This window comes from Ursus americanus, chromosome 16 (genome assembly GCF_024610735.1).
Source record: "Ursus americanus isolate L20-20 chromosome 16, mUrsAme1.1.p, whole genome shotgun sequence".
In the NCBI taxonomy this organism is placed as follows: Eukaryota; Metazoa; Chordata; class Mammalia; order Carnivora; family Ursidae; genus Ursus; species Ursus americanus.
The window spans coordinates 6,388,506-6,402,259 of record NC_142142.1 but is presented as its reverse complement, the minus strand read 5'-3'; the positions used below and the strand labels follow the sequence as shown (position 1 = coordinate 6,402,259).

Here is a 13,754-nt window from a genome sequence, read left to right as displayed (position 1 = left end):
CTTTGAGTATGTGGGTGATGGATCTGGCCAGCGATGCAATCTGAAAAAAATGTGAAAATTGCTCCCTCTAGTCTTTAGTAAATAGAGTTCCCACAGATTGCTAGATACGGCCCATCTTCTCTACTTACAGTCCCTTTAGATTCTCAGATGCTCCCACCATTTCTGGACCACTCTAGAGCATATGAGTCTTGAAGTCTACCCTTGATTTCTGTCTCTTACACTCTGCAAATAAGCCTGCCGATCCCAATATCTTTGAAACTATAACTAGAATGTAATCATTCTTCATCACCTCCAAAAATGCCTCCTTTTTCGAAGCCAACATTATCTCTCACTTGGAAAATTTCAGTAGTTTCCTAACTATTCTCCCTGCTTCCCTCCTTATCTCTCCCTACCACCCAATCTGTTTCACCACAGAAAATATCTTGGCCTGAAATACTTTATTCTTTATGATGTAACAACAACACTTTGTCATGCATTTTGTGCCCAAGATACTATGAAGTGTTTTTGGTAAAGAAAATAGTGCCCCCATAGATGTGCACGTCCTAATGCCTGGAACCGGTGAATATGTTACCTTTACACGGCAGAAGGGATTTTGCAGATGTGATTGACCTTGAAGACCTTGAGATAAGATTATCCTGAATCATCCGGGTGGGTTCATTCTAATCACACGAGTCCTTAAAAGTGGAGAACCAGAGAAGTGGCAGCCTGGGAAGGACTTGATCCACCACTGCTACCTCTGAAGATGGCAGAGGGAGGGAGATCATGAGCCAAGGAATGTGGGCAGTCTCTAGAAGGAGAAAAGGCAATGGTATTGTTCTCCCTTATGCCCTCTAGAAAATAATGCAGCCCTGTTGCTGCCTTGATTTTAGCTCAGTGAGATTCATACCAGTCTTCTGACCTACACAACAGTAAGTAATACATTTGATGGAAGAAACCCTTATTTGATTTATAGCATTACCAAGGATTAGAGAATTTAAGTAACTTACTTAGGTCTCTCCGTTAATAAGTGTCACAACCACTATTTAAAGCTTGGGCTATTGCAGACCCTTTTAGGTTTTAAAACTCATTCTCTAGAGAATCTTCACATGACCATTCATCTACCAGTAATTCCAATTCAAATTGTTCTAGCACAAGCATGTATGCATGCTTATGTGCTAGCCTGGATGTTAACACGCTGTCACCTGTGTATGCTTATATTTTGCATATGAAGGTTGGGCTGTTATATCTTCTCATGGTGAACTTCTTGAGACCGTTGGAAACATTTTCTCTACTAGTCTGGGCAAATTCCAGGGCAGTGACCACATTCCCATTAGTCTCAGAAACTTCTTGGGGATTATGTTTATTTATCCCCTGGTCAAAAGAATGTTACTTTTTCTCACAGCACTAGAGTTATAATATTTTAGTATTCTCTGAGCCAGAGCTTGGTGCACGCGCATGGAACAGGTGTGCATAGTGGTGGAGCACTGGCACACATTGTACTCATACTCTCAAAGTCTGGTCCTTCTCACTGCCCTACTCTCATGCCAGCCCAGCAGAACAGTAGCTGGTAATTCAATTCAACCTTCTGAAAGTCTGAGCAAAATGCCCCTCAATAAAATCACTTAGCAACAGGAATATGCCATTATCAGTCTGTCAATATCCATACTATTGAACCTGGGAAACATTCCGCAGTCTGTGACATCAGTGGACTTTATATTAATGTTTTCCAAACTTGTTAACCCAAACAGGAAGAACAGAATTAGAAACAAGAAAAAATGTGCCATTAGGGACTTGCAATAAATGTTATTTATTGAATGTCAATATTTTACTACAGTGAACAATAAAATATCCTTGCCTGTCAAATTAGCAAATTTTTTAAAGATTTTATTTATTTGAGAGAGAGAGAGCACAGAGGGAGAGTGAGAGGAAGAAGCAGACTCCTCACTGAGAGGGAGCCCGACAAGGGCCTGATCCCAGGACTCTGGGATCATGACCTAAGCCGAAGGCAGATGCTTAATCGACTGTGCCACCCAGGTGCCCCCAAATTAGCAAATTTTTAAGAAACTTATAATACACAGTGTTACGTTGCTGTGTTATTGTGGACTAAGCACTGTTTTATAGTATTGGTATGAACTTTCTGGAAGTATATTTTCCAGTATATTGTTGGCTTAAAAAGTCCATTATATTCTATTTCTAGAAATTAATCCAGAGATACAGGCCACTTTTTATATAGAGTAACATTTATTGCAGTATTATCCACAGTAGTAAAAAATGTAGGTAACAAAATTTCTCAATGGCATGGAAATAAGTAAAGTATTTTCTCTAGTCAAAGGATATGATTTTAAAATTCACACATGGAGCAGCTGATGTGGATGGTTATCCTGAATCAGGAAATGGGAAAACAGAATTCAGGACTGAGAGTTTTCTAAGGCAGTAAACAGTGTAGTTTCTAAAATAGTCTGTTTCAGAAGCAAGAGGCCAGAGGCAAATGCGATAATCTAGGGTTCATATACCCAAATTGTAGAAGCAAACCTAAAAGCAAGCAAAAAATAACAATAACAACAAAAACTGGTTACTGCATCAGTACTTGTGTTTAGAAACTATCTACTCTTTACAAAAAATATTAAGTTCCTACAACTTTTACTGGCCCTCCAGGGTCTGGTGAAAGTCTCATTCTCTTCTGCTGGATTCAGTCATGTTGAATTATCAGTAGTTCTACCCTCTTGATTCGGCCAACATTGACCATTCAATTTTAGTGGGTAAAGAAATGTAGCTCTTCCTTTCCTCTCTCTATCATCTTCTTTTGGCTATTCCTATTATTCCTATTTATCTCTTTCCTCTCTGCTTTCATCATGTCTTGTACATGCTTCCATCAGCGTTCTTCATGCATTCATTTATCATTACAAAAATATTGTATGGATACCATATGTCTGTTATTGAGTAAGATTTGAGGGTATAACAGTGAACACAATGGCTATCGCCCCAGATGCTACAGAGTTTGGTGGAGGATACAATAAGTATGTGGGAAATTACAATACTGTGTTATGGTTACTCTAAAGGAGGAAAATTAATAAGAGATTTCTGTTACTAAAGAACCAATAGTATTGGCATCGCCTGGAAGCTTGTGAGAAATGCAGAATATCAGATGTACAGAGTCATAATCTGCATTTTTGCAAGATACCTAAGGGACTTATGTGACATTCGAGTTTGAGAAGCACCGATGTAGATCACATGGATGTTGAGAACTTGCACCGTACGGTCAAGGGAGGCTCACCAATTACAATTGCTAAAGTGAGATCTAAGGAAATAAGAAGGACTTCCTGAAGGCAGCTAGGGATGAGAATAGTAGCATAGAGGGTAGCGTCAGGAGATGATAGAAGGTTAGGGAGATGTTGCGGGCATGGTCAACAGCTGTGGTGTTTTATCCCATAGGCAGACTGAACATAATATTGGGGAACTATAATGGAAGAGAGCTAAAAAAACAAACACAGACACAAAACAAAACAACAACAAAGGAAAACAAAACACTTCACAATATTCAGCTTCCGTTAATTTATCTTTAATTTTGAAATCATAAAATCTTAAAACAAGGTATTTTAATTTTAATATAAATATAAACTTTATGTTAATAAAAAATAAAGTCTTTTTTGAATTATATTTGATGCAGAACTTAGGAATCGGTAAACAGCTTAATAGTGCCTTGGACAACAAGCTCAGAGGTGAGCAAAGGCGGGCTTTGTTTAGGGAGTTGAAGATAAATTCAACAGGGTTGAAGCAGAGAGAGTGGAAAGACAGTGCTTTCAGGTTAGAGCCAAAAGGCCTGGAAAGCCAGATTCCTTAGGGAACTGAAAAGCCAAAAGATTGGAAGCAGGGTGATGTCCTAATCAGATCTGTTTTACTATGGTGGCTGTCTTACCTGTCAGAAATGCGAACTCCTTGAGGGTAGAGACTACACCTTCTCTTGGTATCTGGAGCATAGTATCTGGCACGTATCAGTCACTAAACAATAATTTATTAAGATTGCTATATTAATGAAGAAATAATTGTAATGGCAAGCAATGACAATAAATATTCACAGTTGTTAATAGCCTGTTATGAGTGAGTACAAAGTGTACTGTGCTTTTTCTTTGGATTGATATTGGGTCACTTTGTTTATTACAATAAGTAAATCTATGAAGCGGATATAATTATTTTCCCCACGTAAAAATGAAGAAATGGAAGTGAAGTGGTACATAATTGACCCGAGGTCACACTTTTGGTGACAGAGCTGAGCTTTGGAGCCTGGCTATCTGGTTTTAAATACTTTGATTTTAACCAAGGTCTGTCAAGTCTAAATGGATAGGTGAATGCAGAGAAGGTATTCAAAATATTCAAGCCCCGGGAGAGGCCAATTAGAAGAGATACTCTATCAACAGAATGAACACTGGCCATTATGTCCTTTGTTTGTGTATCCGCTAATCATTAAACTTGGGCTGTTGAATGGTTTAAATCCCTCAGTTTGCCCTGGAAAAGAACCAGAGGTTCTCCTAACAATATACCATCTCCTGAAGCCTCGTTCATGGACCAGTGCAGTGCTCTTTAGATTGGAATCCTTAGCATGGCCAGCAAGGTTTTCACATACATATCCCTGTAATAGCCTGGGTATCCCCCTTTGCTTCTGTATCTTGGGAATATCTGTTTGAATTGTGCGTTTTTCCCCCACTGAGTCTCAGTCATTTCATGGCAAACTTATCCAGGGCTGCGGAAAGGTCTGCCCCACCTGTTGAAGTGCTTTCTGTGGGAAGACTGTTTCTATTAGTCCCGAAGATACCTAAACGGATAGCATATTTTATCAGGTTTTGGATTAACTCCTGGAAAGAACTGTGTCTTCCCAGACTTTCCTGGGGATCTAGAATCTTGTGACAGAAGAAAAAAAAATTAAACAGGATAATTAAGGCCTCTGTGGCAATGCTAATGACAATAAAGTCTCATTCTTTCTTTCCATATAGCAGACCTTTGCAAGGCAATGTCCTCTTGGCATAGCTTTTTATGCCAAGAAGCATGTTTAATTAGTTGCTGTTCTTGAAACTACCAGCCCTCTCAATTTGCCACTAATTGTCTAAGGCTGTATTAATGGCCAAAGGTTGAAGGCCACTTATGAGTATCCACAGTTTTAACAGAAGCTGTCTGCCAAACATGGTTAATGTCTCTACCACAGAGGTGAACGTGTTAGTGTCAGTTTTAGACCCATTATCAGAGCAGCCTAGTGCCTTTGTAAGATTGCAAGGGATATACAAGGGACTCACAAAGTTTTGTATTCTTTCTTAGTTGCTTCTTTTTATTTTTTTTAATAGACTATTCTTTTTAAAAAATTTTTATTTAAATTCAATTAGCCAATGTATAGTACATCATTAGTTTCAGGGGCAGTGTTCAATAATTTATCAGTTGTGTATAACATCCAGTTCTTTAGAGAAGTTTAGGTTCACAGCAAATTGAGTGGAAGGGACAGAGATTTCCCCTATATCTCCTGTGCCCACAGATCCATAGCCTCCCCCACCAGCGTGGTTTATTACTTACAATTGATGAACCTTCACTGACACATCATTATCACTTGAAGCCCATAGTTTGTATTAGGGTTCACTCTTGGTATTGTGCATTCCATGGGTTTGGACAAATTTATAACGACCATGTATTCACCATTATAGTATCATATGGAGTAGTTTCACTGCCCTAAAAATCCTTATAGTGCACCTCCTACTAATTCCTCACTCTTCCCCAGCCCCAGGCAAGCCACTGATCTTTTTACTGTCTGCATAGTTTGCCTTTTCCAGAACGTTACATAGTTGGAATTATACAGTATGTTGTCTTTTCTAACTGGCTTCTTTCACTTAATATGTATTTAGGGTTCCGTCGTGACTTTTCATGGCTTAGTAGCTAATTTCTTTTTAGCACTGACAGTATTCCATTTTGTGGATATATCATACTTTATTTAGACACATCTACTCAAAGACATCTTGGTTGCTCCCAAATTCTGACAATTATGAATAAAAGCTACTATAAATATCCATGTGCATTTTTTGTGTAGATATGTTTTCAACTTCTTTGGGGATATAAGGAATGCAGTTGCTGGATTGTATGGTAAGAATATGTTTACTTTTACAAGAAACTGCCAAACTGTCTTCTAAGGTGTCTGTACCATTTTGTATTTCCACTAGCAATGAATGCGAGCTCTTGTTGCTCTACTTCCTTGCCAGGAGTTGGCGGTGTTGTCAGTGTTCCGGATTTTGGCCATTGGAAAGTCATTATTGTTTTAATTTGCATTACCCTGAAGACATGTGATGCGGGGCCTCTTCTCATATGCTTGTTTGCTGGATCACTTTCTTTTAAGTTATCATTTTGTATGCCTATGTACAAGTTAGCCATACTCCCAAGATACTCAGAATGCCCAGGAACAGTCATGGACTCTGAACTAAATCCTATTGCACTAGCCTCAGTGAATAGAGTTATTCAGCAACTCCTTTGCTACCTGGTTCAATGTCTTATGATTTCTGTGACACTGGCAAAAGCCTGGTGAGCAAACTCATGGGTGATCCATTAAATGGTGCTTCTCTCTTACTTTTAGCCTGTGCAAAGCTTTGACTTTATAGCAAGCTGTTCAGGGGTCAGAAAGCTCTTGAATGAGAACTGGACTCCTGGAATCTCCAGGACTTTTCTTTGTCGCAGTAAGAGTGAAGCTAGACTGCAAAGAAATTGCCCTTTATGGCCTGTTTTTCAGGGCACAAAGGGTTAATGGAACACAGGTGTATAGAGTTCCCTCCTAGGAATTTGATTTTCACTTGGGAAAATGTGGCTCTTACCAGGCAGCTTCTGGGCCCCTTATAAAGGCTGCTTTTCTGAGAGCTGATACCTGAGTATTCTCTGAGTTTTCTTAGCCGAAGAGAACTCCCTTGGCAATGGTTTAAGGGGACGGGACTGATCAGGGAGTGTTTCCCTAGCCTTAGGACAGAAGGATCTTTCTGCCCATAAGTTTGTGAGGTTGAGATATCTCTCTCTCTCTCTGGCTTTAAAAGACTGTCTGCTACTGCCTGGGATGACTCTTTAAAGAACAGGGCATAGGAGCAAATGACCTTCCTTTCCAGACTTAAGATTTCTTCTTTGCATGAGGTCAGTGTTTTAGTGCATTGAAATCTTTTCTGAATACATCAGGGATGGTACTGTCTTCAGATAGTTTATGAAACCAACAGGTCAGAGAAAATTGGTGAACTTGGTAGTACATATTAAACAATTTCATATATTATATATATTCATGTATTATATCAATTTAAAAATAATGTAATAAGATATACATTAAAGTCATGAAGTTATGAGCATGTGTTCATTCATTCAACATATTTTAAAAATTAAATTCCTTTTATTTTTATTTTTATTTTTATTTACTTATTTATTTTTTATTGCATGATGCACTGGGTGTTATATGCAAGTAATGAATCATGGAACTTTACATCAAAAACTAGGGATGTACTGTATGGTGACTAACATAATATAATAAAAAATATTACTAATAAAAAAATTCCTTTTAAATAAGTAGTGACAAAGCATGGAATTTGAAGTCAGAGAGAACAGAGTTTAATTCTTGGATTTGCCATTGTCATGTTGGATAAATGTGAGAAAGTACATGATTCCTCTGAGCCTCGGTTTTCTAATCTTAGCTTCAGTTTTTCTCATCTGTGAAAAGGAGCTCATAAGACCTAGTGCGTGTTGTGATAGTGATGGATACAAAGCTTTGTAGTGGGGGCGGGCAGTCTGTATGTTCTTGGTAGTCTGGTTATAAGAATGTGTAAGTCATACAAGCCCTTGTCTTGTCTTGGAAGAATTCTCCATTGGGGAGAAAGAGACATTTAAATATATCTTTCCGTGAATAGTTATTTAATACTTGCTCATTAGTTTCAGTGAAAGAAGACCCAAGGGGGGTTAATATTCATAGAATTAAAAAGAAAAAAAAAGCTATTCTTTTCCCACAAGCTTTACTAATGGAGTTCCCTGCATTAGAATAGCCCTACTCTGTTTCCCTTTGAAAAAAGAGACTATTAGAAGCATGCAAATCAGTAGAAAGAGGATTCAGAGAAAGAGATACAATGAAGTAAATTGTTCATTACATAGTAGGCATTTAATACATTATCACTATTGTTATTACACAGAAGGCTAGTTTAGATACTTCTTACTTTATTTAACTATAATAAAAAGAGCATTAACTTGAGAGCCTGCTTTCTTATATTCAAAATAAAGAGGATATGATTTAAAGGTCCTTACAACTTCACATAGAAAAATGTATTTTTATCACCAGGTCTGTCTTCGAGCAAAGTCGTAGTACCAAGGATGAATACTAGATTAATCAGAAAAATGTTAGCTGATCTCCTATTTTAAAATATGCCAATATGGTTATGAATTTATTCATAATTTGAAGGGGCTGTCTGTCAGGAGTCAAAATATATGCCTGATATTAAGCGTCTAGGGTCTATTACTATTACTGGATACAATGAATTCATTCACTGAACAGATACTCTTAGAAACCGTTGTGTCAGGCACTTTTCCTGGCTCTGAGATGAGAGGTCTGAGAAAAACTGATGAGAGCCTTGTGTTTTCTTTCCTGGGGGTTATTTTCACCTTCGTGCCACGCCTCTGCAGTCTCATCACTAGGTGCTGCTTCTGTCTTTTTTGAAAATACTGCTATTCTCCAGGGCTCTTTCCTCTGACCTCCTTTTCACTGCTCCTGTGACTTTCTAGCCATCAGTTAGAAAACTTGTAAGCCTTATTATCAAGTCAGGAGTCCCTTTGTTGGGAAAGCAAAGGTAAGTGCATATTCCAATTCTTGCTTGTAAGTCACAGGTGAAAAAGTCAGGTTTGTCTTCCAACTGAGGTGCAGGCATTGAAACAAAACTCATGGATCTTGTTTTGTTATACATTGCCCCTCAATTCAAATTTTCTTTTATTATTATTATTATTATGTTCAATTAGCAAACATATAGTACATCATTATTTTGTGTGTGTGTTTGAGTTCTTAAGAGGCTTCCTCTATTGAACATTTTTCTCTTTTCTTCTCTTCAGATGCTGTCTTCGTCACATCTCATGTAATGAATTATTCCCACTCTGGCCAAAGCCAGTGCCTGTTCATATAACGGTTAGAATGAAACTCACCAGGTTGACTTACACTTAGATATGTTCTTTCCCAGAGTTATGAACAGACCTTCTGGAGTACCAGGTCTAATTATAATTCTGTCCACTGCACACACTGACATTTTGTAGATATTTAAATATTTGTTGAGCGAATACATACATGAATGAATAAAAGAGGAGCACCTATCTTAAAAATCAAGCATTATTTTTGTAGATAAAAATAAGGTGTCGGAAACTTAGGACAAGAATCAGTATAGAGGAACTTCTTTGATCCTGCAGATGTCTTGATCTGGGTGACCACACGCTCATATCCTCCGACAGGAGATGGTTCATAGTCATCATCCGTCATTTGAATGGAGATGAATCCAGACTCATTAGGGTTTCTGAGGGACCACACCCCCAAACCTTCCACGCATTTCCTTATCCCTTTGCAATAATGGAATATTAAGAATCTTAATCAGGTAATTCTGCCCCAATTATTACCTGTTAGCTTGCAATTAGTTCCTTTGTTCTTGTAAGGTTAACTTTGGGCCATATTTCTTCAGGGAGAATTTCCCTTAAACAGCACCAGATTCATGGCTACTACCTGTATAATGAAATAATTTTATCAACTGTCACCCATTGTAGTCTATTTGCCAGACTGAATTTGTTCTTCTATAGTAGTTCGTTTTCATTAATAGCTGTTGTGCATTAATTTAATCAGTGATATTTTTCTAGAAAATATTTAATATTATCTTTATGATCCTATTTTCTTTGGGTGCCTAAGGACTTATAAGTCTTAGTGGACTTTTTAAGGGCAACTGAGAAGTGAAGAAAAACAGGATGAATTGCCTTTTGTTTTGTCACAGGGTTGCACAGAAATGTCCTGTCTCTCCATGTTGTACATGGAATCATAGAACTGGAAAATATATTACCATTATCTACTCTAACCTCTCTCTCTCTCTCTCTCTCTCTCTCTCTCTCTATATATATATATATATATATATATATATATATATACACACACATATATATAGAAATATACTGACGCCTAGATATAACATGTTTCTCTCACTAAAACCCAGGTGTCCTCCTACAATTTAATGTTCTGTCTCTTTTCCTAGTTCATGCAAGATCAATTCTAAATCTAGGAAAAGGATAACTGGGTATGCACTTCCATGGGAAGACAAGACAAGGCTCACTAGCAATCCTAAATTGTAGGATATGTAGAAGAGAGTGAAAATGTCTTTCTTGCCTACTTTACAGGATATGGTCCTTTCCTCCAGGGAAATCTGCTGTCTTCATTCATCATGCCATCCTTCAATCAGAGCATTTTCCACCCTGCAGTCTTCTTTCTTACTGGCATCCCTGGTTTTGAAACTTACCATGCCTGGCTCTCCATCCCTTTTTGTTGTCTCTATGCCATTGCCATCTCTGGGAATGGCATGATCTTGTTTGTCATCCTCACTGAGTCGAGCCTCCATGAGCCCATGTACTATTTCCTCTGCATGCTGTCCTTCACAGACCTAGGGCTGTGCCTTTCCACATTGGTCACCATGCTGTGTATTTTCTGGTTCAATGCTCGAGAAATCAGTTTTGATGCCTGCATTGGCCAGATGTTCTTTATCCATGGTTTCACATTCATGGAGTCCTCAGTACTCCTGGCAATGGCCTTTGACCGCTTCATTGCCATCTGTAACCCACTGAGGTATGCTACAATCTTAACCAATTCAAGGATCATCAAAGTGGGCTTTGCCATTGTTATTAGGGGGACAATGCCTCTAGTGCCTTTACTCCTACTTCTAAAGCGTCTGTCCTTCTGCCGTAGCCATGTTCTGCACCATTCATATTGTTTCCACCCTGATGTGATGAAGCTTTCATGTACAGACACCAAGATCAACAGTGCATTTGGTTTGGCCATTGTCATCTCTACTGCTGGCATAGACTCTGTCTTGATCCTCCTCTCCTATGTTCTGATCATCCACTCTGTGCTCAGCATTGCCTCCCCAGAGGAGCGGAAAAAGGCCTTCGGTACTTGTGTTTCACACATAAATGCTGTTGCCATCTTCTACATCCCCATGATCAGCCTGTCACTGGTGCACAGATTTGGGAAGCATGCCCCTCCCCTTGTGCATACTCTCATTGCCAATGTTTATCTGCTTATCCCTCCTGTGATGAATCCCGTAATCTACAGTGTGAAGACCAAGCAAATTCGCAAAGCTATGCTCAAAATATTCTCTTTGAAGCTCATTTAGGCATTTTTCATTATATCTTTTCTTTCCATAGTCTCTCTGACTCATATTTGGCTATTTATTGGAATTGAAAAAGTCTGTTTATAAGAGCTTTCATTCTATTCTGATGATGTAAAAACTTGTTGTTTACCGAAGTTCTAGACTGTGGATTTTTTGAAGTAGGGACTCTGTCTAGTGTACCTTTAGCCTTGTTACCAATGCTTCAGCTGCACAGAATAGGACCACAGTGAAAATATGTCTAGAAAGTGGACAAATGTATATTTAAATTGTAAATTGACTTTACAGATTAAATAGTCTTAGAACCTCTAAGGTGTAGCAATTCAAGGGATGTCTGTTATCATTTACATCAGTAGGAAAGCCTAAGTTACAGTAATTCTTACCATGTATTGGTAATGATTATTATTTCCCCAAATAGACTATTCATGACTACAGAACATGAATTAGTATAAAAAACAAGAAGAAATCAAATGAAAAGCATACTTTCCTCATTCTTAAAAGTTATTCAGGTCCCTTTTATAAATGTATTAAAAGTTAATTATGTAATATCCAATGATTTGTGCTTCAAAATATGTATCTAATGGGGGAAAGTGGGCAAAGATGTATTATGATGTTCAAGATATCATTATTCATTGCAAAGAAAATTTGGAAACTTCTTAAACAATTGCTTAAGGGTATTGGTTAAATAAAATATGAAGTATCATGCAGCAAGCTAAATACTGATACAGATATAAATGATATATTGTTAAGAGAAAAGATAGATTAGTCTAGAGGGAACATATCATTGTTTGTATATATATTTCATTTGAATATACACACTCATGTACGCACATGCCCACTCACACGTATGCATTGTGAAATTATGAGTAGACATATTCCAAATGTCAGACTGCTTCTTTTTTGATATTTGGAGATTGGCTTGTTTATATTTTCTTAATACCTTCCTGCAGCTTATAAATGCTCAACAATGAGCTTTGAAAATTTTTCAGATAATGAAATAATCGATTTCCATTTAACACCACTTCAGAACACAATTTTTTTGTTCTTCATCTTCCAGTGCATCCTCATTACCATGGGTCTTCATAATCTGTCTTCTACACTGCTGATGTGTAATATGACATCCACCTTCTGTTTTGTACTGACTCTGGTCCAAAACCAGCGCATCAGAACCACTTAATATCCTCAACCCCACCCTGGAGCTAAGTCAGAAACGCTTTAGGTGGAGACCAGGAGTTTGCATTTTAACAGGCTACCTACAGGTTATCGTGCATGTTAGAGTAACATTCCCCTGGAATGTTTCTCTTTTGAAAAAACACAATAAATTCCTTGCCCTTTGTCTTTGATCATTTTGCTGTCTATGACTGAAATATTCACCTGCTTTTTCCCCTTCTAGTTGCTTTTTTCCTTCTTTAGGTGCCATTAATAAATCATTGTCTTATAGGCAATCAGGTCCATCTTTCCTGACTGACTTAAAACTTTTTGAAAATAGCCAGTGTGCTTTGGGATTGATATATCATGCACAGACCCAGTATAGTACTTAATAATAGCTAATTTAATACATGCTTATTGAATTAACTTGATTTTTACATAACTTCGCAAATATTCTTCTTACATAATTTGGGCATTACCATTTGGCGAACACTATGGGAGTACTGGTGTTGAAAAAGTGAAAAATGAAAGCATAGTCTCTATTTTTAAGGAGTAACAATCTGACTAAACATATCTAAATTGAAGTAATGTTTAGCCAGTTGTTTCTTTTGAATGAGACTGGATAAAACATTGAAGCAGATACTAAGAGGAATCATGGATAGTGATTTCTCTCTTTCCTAAGAAGAACCTGAATTAAAGGGAATATCAGCAATTCAGGAAAATGTTAGCCTGAGGAGAAAAATACAGCTCCTGGAAATTTACTGTTTAACAGAGGAGATATAATACACATTCAATTCTAAGCAGTGAAAGTGTAAACATAAGATATTCAAATTTATGGATTCTCAGGAAAAGTTTTGAAAATGGAGAACTTTGAAGGTGAGGAACCATATATATTTTTTTTCTTTGAGTATAGTTGACACACAATGTTACATTAGTTTCAGGTGTACAACTTAGTGATTTGACAAGTTTACACATTATGCTATGTTCACAAGTATAGCTACCATCTGTCCTGTTACATTGGTATTACAGTATCATTAACAGTATTCCTTATGCGGTGCCTTTTATTCCTATGACTTAACTCATTCCATAACGGGAAGTCTGTATCTACCCTTCCCCTTCACCCATTCTTCCAACTCCCCACGCCCCCTCCCCTCTGCCAACCATCAGTTTGTTCTCCGCATTTATAGGTCTGATTCTGCTTTTCGTTTGTTTACTCATGTCTTTTTTTAAATTCCATTTATGAGT

The 13,754-nt window shown here is 37.7% G+C and overlaps 2 protein-coding genes across 2 annotated transcripts in view; both read left to right on the top strand.

The window, feature by feature from the left end:
* The window catches only part of LOC123782525 (uncharacterized), a 382,057-nt gene that overhangs the window by 144,301 nt on the left and 224,002 nt on the right, over window positions 1-13,754 (top strand). The gene's annotated exons all lie outside the window — the stretch shown is intronic.
* Window positions 10,156-11,401, top strand: LOC123782556 (olfactory receptor OR51C1-like). Its single transcript, XM_045782802.2, has one exon. It carries the CDS (start codon window positions 10,422-10,424, stop codon window positions 11,364-11,366), a length of 945 nt encoding a protein of 314 aa, XP_045638758.1. The 5' UTR covers window positions 10,156-10,421; the 3' UTR covers window positions 11,367-11,401.